Raw genomic sequence first — 6,984 nt, forward strand, 5'->3', positions numbered from 1 at the left:
ATTATACAGCCAATCCAGATTACCTGGTAGATACCGTATAATACCCTCTCCCTTACTTTACAAAGCTTTTTTTTTGTCAAGTATATAGATTTTGTTATGTAACTCAGCCAAAAGTTATTAACATTTATGGTCTGTGCCCATCATAGGAAAACCATCGTTTTATAGCTTTTACACTAACCCATGCGTCTACTCTAGGACTTACTTTAGCTTAACTCTGCCTTTGAGCAGGTGACAGTACAGTAAACCGTTCCAAGGAGTAGCACAGGTTCTTCTAAATCTGAGCTACTCAGTTTACTAGGTTTTGTGCCCATCATAGGAAAACCATCGTTTTATAGCTTTTACACTAACCCAGCATCCGCTCTAGGACTTACAACGGCTAAGCTCGGCCTTTTTTGAGTAGGTGACAGTACACAGACAATTACACTTGAAGCATATTTCATTATACTTTGGTCTTATGGACTCATTACACTTTGGTTGAATTACATAAGTATTTATCTATAGACTTGTTTTTTTTTTTTTTTTTACTAGGAGAGTTATGTACAGTTAAATTTACAATTACATTTACAAAGTTATTTACATTTACAATTTACAATACAATTTACATATTCCTTTGGACTTTTCTGTAGCCAAAAGGTAGAGTGTCGTATTGACCTTCGAACCTTCTTTTAGGACCAGTTATTTTAAACACTTTGCTCTCAGTGATGGTGACGATGTCTCTGTCTCTAGTCCTTCTGATTCTACTTTCCTCAATTTCAACAGACTGTTTTGCTTCACTCAAAACCATCTCTTTTAATTTTTCAAAATTTACAATTTTTGATGTTTTAAAGTTAAGGGTGAGGCCCTTGATTTTACATATAGGGATCAATTTTTGTTGATTGGTTGACCAGACAAGGTACGCATAAGTTTTAGGCCCCCCAGAGACAAGTTCAGTAATGTAAGATCCGGGTCCGTAATCCACTAATTCATCAGTCATTTCACCGAGGTAATCTCCCGTAGGAACGCTATACAGGCCTTGGCGGTGGTAGAATATAACACTGTCTGTGTCATAATATAATACTTGAGCTCCTAGGGCTTCAAGATGTTCATAGAGCTTGAGTCTCGCCTGTGAGGTAGTGTAGGCCGCGATACAAACGTTTATGTTACTAAGAGGTTCACCTACCTCCTCCAAATATTCCCATGACACAACCACCTCATCATTAACAATCTGAATTCTGTTTACTTTAATTTCGGGGCTAGAGAGCATTTGAAATAATGTTTTAGGATCCTTAACAATTGTAGCCTTAGTTTGATTTTCCCTCTGACCAAATTTTCCCCAAAAACTATTTAGCATTAATTTTGCCAAAGATCTCAAACCCCCATTCTTAACAATCTTTTCTTTTTCCAGCTTAATTCCCTCATGTCCCAAATACTCTGCAATATACTTATTTTTGTCCTCCTCAGTTTTGCACCATTCCGGATAGCCCGAAGCTTCCTGTTTCATCTTAAGAAATTTATTAATAAAATCGGTGAACAAACCCCCATTTTCATAAGTCGCTACCTGGTACTCCCACAACTCATACATGTCCAATACAATGTACCCTTTCTCTACTGCCTTTCTAACCTCGTCCATAGTCCAAGTCCCAACTAATGCTCTATTATCACTATCATGATTACATTCTCCCTGATACATAATTTCCCCACATGTTCTGCACAACACAAACATCAATTTATCATTCAGTTTTGTAGGGAGTACAGGGTGGTAGAGATCACGAGGTGGCAATACTTTACATTTTAACAAACCCTCTACACCCATACCTCTTTCACGACACTCCTTGTCTCCTACATAGATGGTTGGGTGACCTATAGGGTACTTCCCATACTTACAAACATAAGGGTATAGGGAACAAACATCTACATACTGTATAGTTTCCCCCTCAGCGCATTTGTAGTAAGATTTTGCATTACCTGTCCTACCTCCAAAAAAAGCCTGCCTCGGATCAAGTGGGAGATTGTTCAAGATAGGCAAACTATCTAGATATTTAAGCTGCTGATCCTTTTTTTGTTTACGAAATTCGCATTCCCACATCTCTACTAATGCGTGTTCTGTAAACTTTGTGTTTTTAGCCTTAGTTCGCTCATAGCGAAGATGTAGGCTATCAGAAGGGTCCTCTTTCAAAGGAGCGTGACGGTTGTAAGGAAAGCATTTAGGACACCCATGGAAATAACAGCCATGAAATTCGTAGATGTTTCTGCCATCGAACCCGTCTACTTTCATTCCATTGACTTTAACTTCTTTACCTCGTCCGGCATGATCGATCCTAATCCCGTTGGTTTCCTCGACCCAAGAAAGCCACTGGAGCGCTATATTTGATTGATTGTCCACTAATCGATAGCCGTTTTTAGGGATAAGTCCGATAGTATTGGGTTTCAGGAAATTACGGCGGAAAGCTAGATTACAAGCACTCGCAATGGTAACAGCCTCGAGAAACGGATCAACATTACACTCTTTTAGGAAAATTGAGCGAAACTGTAGACAGGCTTGAGCCAAGATATCAACATCTGAAATACAGTAGGCTAGGATCTCATTTTTGAAGTTGAACTCGTAGTTACTAATGACCTGGTCACTGTACCATTTTTCAAAGTCATTATAAGATTTCTCAAACATAGATTCGGGACAGTAGTACTTTTTGTCTGGCATAGGGCCTACATAGTCTTGGTTTGCCAGAGTGTTAAACAGGTGGGGGAAATAGCCTTTCTTTTTCTCTGGAGGTAGGTCAAAAGCTTTAGGTAGAGCAGACAGAGCCATAGGGAAGTAGCTAAGTGAGTCAACAACCCTCACATTGTCAATTTCCATTAGGATGATTTTAGTTCCCCGCATTACAAGTTCCGGTGTGAATTTTGTTTCTTCCAACAGGTACTTTAGCAGAAATTGAAAGTCGAATCCCTGCCCATTGTGTGCAATTACACAGACATTTTTGAACTGTTTCCTCACATACATGACATAGTTCATAAACTGATTAATAGGGTCAGAGTCAAACACACGTGTACGATTTTTACATGCTATACAGAATTTCCCCTCAATACACTGGTAACAAAATTGCTGGGCCACACACAAGTTTACTTTATGTAATTTACTTTCAGGGTCAGAGAGCAGGGGCTCATCCTGACGGGTTTCCAAGTCAAAAAAAATAAAAGCATAGTCTTTAGATTTAGGTTTACCCTCGTTGGGTTTCATGTAACATTTATGGTTGGGATCTTTATATTCTCCACAAGGTTTACAGAATACTTCCCCACATTTGTGGGGCTTGGACCTCTCTTTAAGCAAAACTAGTTTCCCACAAACAAGACATTTCTTTACATGTTTACACCTATCGGCTTGATGCGCGATAAAACAGCGTTGGTTTTTATAAGTTAGATTGCATTTAAGACACAAGATTCCCCCATACACCTCTACACAAGGGGGTGAGATGGTTTGACAACAGGGACAAATGTTTGAGCAACGATGCTCACCTTTGTGATCATACGGGACATGGCAGGCATCACAAAAATGGTTGCATACAAAAGCGGCTGTCAGACTAGTAATTACATTATAGTGCCGGTTATAAAACAACAAGATAATTTTGAACTTTGGGTTCTCTACATTTCCCTCAAAGTAAACATCACGTCCTTTAGCATTATAGTTGTACACAGTGATTTTATAATCTTTAAGCAGATGTTGGAATTTTTCAAGTTCGGGAATGCCTGCACCACCCTCAGGCATCACGACTCTAGCTCTACGTACAAGTTCTTGAGCCCTAACAGTCTGTCTTTTTCTATCATCTTGTCTCACAGCTTTGTATTCAGGATCTTTAGTTACATTAGCTATAGCCTCTACAATAGCACGTGGAAGACACAAGTTATCTTTATTATTAATTACAACAATCCCTGTCCTAGCTTTACATTCTTCGTCAAAGGTGTTGTACAGGCCTGGTCTTTTGCGGCACCCTAAACCTACAGGGAGATTAACTCGGTTACATTCGACTTGAAACGTATCTGTGGACTTGATAGATTCAGCGTTACTTTGTACAATTCCCCCAAAGATTTGCCACAAAACATCCTCGTTAACTTCATTTGCTGGGCGAAAAGCAACAAACCCCGGCTCTTTACTTTTTAGGTTAAGTGAACGCAAAGTAAATCCCAATTGATCGCCCTCCTGACAAACTTCTTTCATTTCATTTACAATTTGACCAAACCCTTGTCTTAGCCAATCAATCTCACTAGTTTCTGGTGGGGGGTTAGAAAACTTAAAAACAGTATTAATTCCATGAATGCGAAATCTCTTTACATAATTTTCATGTTTATCTAGAATATTTACAGGGACAATTACTTCAACAGAATCTTCTACAACATTTACAGGTTCATTACTATCAACAGATTCATTGGAATCTACTGGAGCAGAGTTACTTACATCCGTCATCTTGAAACACTGGGAGCAAAGTGATGCAATAATGGCAGGGTTGCGATAAGGGTTTATATAGGGACAAGGATAACCACAAATGTGTTTATCAAAGGTGACGTGGTACACAAGAGGAAGTGATAGCTGTTGTTTTAGATGATGCAATACCACAAAAGTGGTTATCAAAGGTGGTTATCCGGTTGTGATATGGTACACAGGAAGTGATAGTTGCTATTTTGGATGATGCAATACCACATAAAATGTAAACGTTATATTTAATATTTTATACTATATAAGTATTATATACTAATTATATTTATTGTTTGTTTCAGATAGCTGCCCCTCTCCTCCTCCTCTACTAACTTTAAGTATTTAGTTATAAGTTTATATATTTAAGTATTTAGTAATATGTTTATGTAAATATAATATAAGTTAGTTAGAATATAAATCCATATTTAGCTTTCACAGATGTTTTTATTAATTCCCCCAACTTAGATTATATCATAAAAACATTCCATTGATAAAAAACGATTAGTAGGAACAGTTGATAAAAAACAGATAACACAAAACAGAGGTTATATCATATACAATATAATCAGTAGTTGGTAAAACACAGCTACAGCTACCTAATACCACAGAACATTAGTATAATTTATTATAATAAATCAAGCATATATTATACATTTATTATTATAAACTTAGTAGGAAAACAGAGGTTATGTTACAAAAATGCCTGACTTGTAGTTAGCAGCACTAGTGCTGCAACCTAGTAGAGAATTTGTAAACTAATACCATCAACACTTAATAATAAATTATTAAGTAAAAAGTGAGGTTATGTTACATATACAAAGTTATATAATCGGCTAACAATAGTTGGCAGCATTGGTGCTGCTACCTAGTGGATAATTTATAAACTAATACCTCATCTCAGAGTAACATACTGTCAACACTAGGGCTTCTGTATTATAAACATGTTTAGGTAAAAAGTGAGGTTATGTTACATATACAATATAATCAGTAGTTGGCAACATTGGTGCTGCAACCTAGTAGAGAATTTGTAAACTAATACCATCAACTCAGAGTAATAAATTAATAGACTTGTTTAGGTTGAAAGTGAGGTTATGTTACATATACAAGAGATCACGTGATCAAACCCGTGAACCTTCTGGACTTATATACAATACCAAAAATCAACATATCACCATAAATAGCACATTTGGTGTTTGGTAAGAGTCAAACCCATAAACCTCTAGGACTCACACTACTCCCACTACAATACAACACTATACCAAAACAGCCCAACCCAAAGTAACTCATTTAGCATGAATTAAAATCAATAGTTTAACATATTATATTTGATGGTTTTTAATGGTAAACTTAATCCCTCTTTCAGCTGTTTTTAACATTAAATTATCATTTGTTTCACATTTATTATACACTACAGCATATATATATATATAATATAAAATGTTTTTTTACAAAGGATTGAACCTCTAATAACATGTTTTGTGATTAAATAGAGTTGAACCCATGAACCTCTAAACCAGGTGACGTCTACAGCTGAAATAAACAGCTGTAGTTAGATTACATCTAGGATTGAACCCATAAACCTCTAATAACATAATTTGTAATTGATTAGATTCGAATCCGTGAACCTCTAATGATAGGTTTTGTGGTTAGTTAGCATTAAACCTCTAGCATAGGTTAGGCTTGAACCCGATAACCAGAAATGATATATTTTATGTTAGGTTAAATTCGAACCCGTAAACCTCTAGCATAGGTTAGAATTAAACCCATAAACCTCTCACTATAATACAATACCATTAGTGGTTGGATAAAGTCGAACCCATAAACCTCTAGCATAGGTAAGAATTGAACCCGATAACCGGAAATGATATATTTTATGTTAGGTTAGAGTCGAACCCATAAACCTCCAATGATATGTTTTGTGGTTAGTTAGCATTAAACCTCTAGCATAGGTTAGGATTGAACCCGATAACCAGAAATGATATATTTTATGTTAGGTTAGATTCAAACCCGTGAACCTCTAACATAGGTTAGGATTGAACCCAATAACCGGAAATGATATATTTTATGTTAGGTTAGATTCGAACCCGTGAACCTCTAGCATAGGTTAGGATTAAACCCGATAACCGGAAATGATATATTTTATGTTAGGTTAGATTCAAACCCGTGAACCTCTAAATAATTGGTTAGCATTAAACCATGTTAAAATCAAACCTCTAATACACACCCTGTAAGTTAAGGTGTCATTTACCGATATAAAATCTATATCCATAACACTGCTGTTGTAACTCAAATAGTAACGACTCCGACTACCAATAAAAAGAACCGGGTTCGAACCCCGGTCAGGCCAACACTTTTTATCCATAATTTAATAATTTATTTAATGTAAACACCTACTGACGTCACGTGGTCAGCTGCGATCGGCTGATCAGCTGAGAGTACCCTATCTACACCTAGATCATCTCAAGGTCAATTTCTGCCCGATCGCTGGTACGTCTACTCGTTAACTACGATTAATCGCTCAAAACTCAATCGAGAACCGG

General features: G+C 36.8%; 1 protein-coding gene across 1 annotated transcript; it reads right to left on the reverse strand.

Annotated features, from left to right (window-relative positions):
- Positions 1–598: 598 nt before the first annotated feature.
- Positions 599–3,214, reverse strand: LOC129005252 (uncharacterized). Its single transcript, XM_054434093.1, has one exon. The coding sequence runs from the start codon at positions 3,212–3,214 to the stop codon at positions 599–601; it is 2,616 nt and encodes an 871-aa protein (XP_054290068.1).
- Between the last annotated feature and the right edge of the window lie 3,770 nt (positions 3,215–6,984).

This window comes from Macrosteles quadrilineatus, unplaced genomic scaffold (genome assembly GCF_028750875.1).
Source record: "Macrosteles quadrilineatus isolate MER2022 unplaced genomic scaffold, UCM_ALF_1.0 Scaffold_18__1_contigs__length_3160703, whole genome shotgun sequence".
Classification (NCBI taxonomy): Eukaryota; Metazoa; Arthropoda; class Insecta; order Hemiptera; family Cicadellidae; genus Macrosteles; species Macrosteles quadrilineatus.

Bases quoted from the DNA above. Each gene is read 5' to 3' on its own strand.
- LOC129005252 (XM_054434093.1), bottom strand. From the start codon at position 3,214: ATGAAACCCAACGAGGGTAAACCTAAATCTAAAGACTATGCTTTTATT.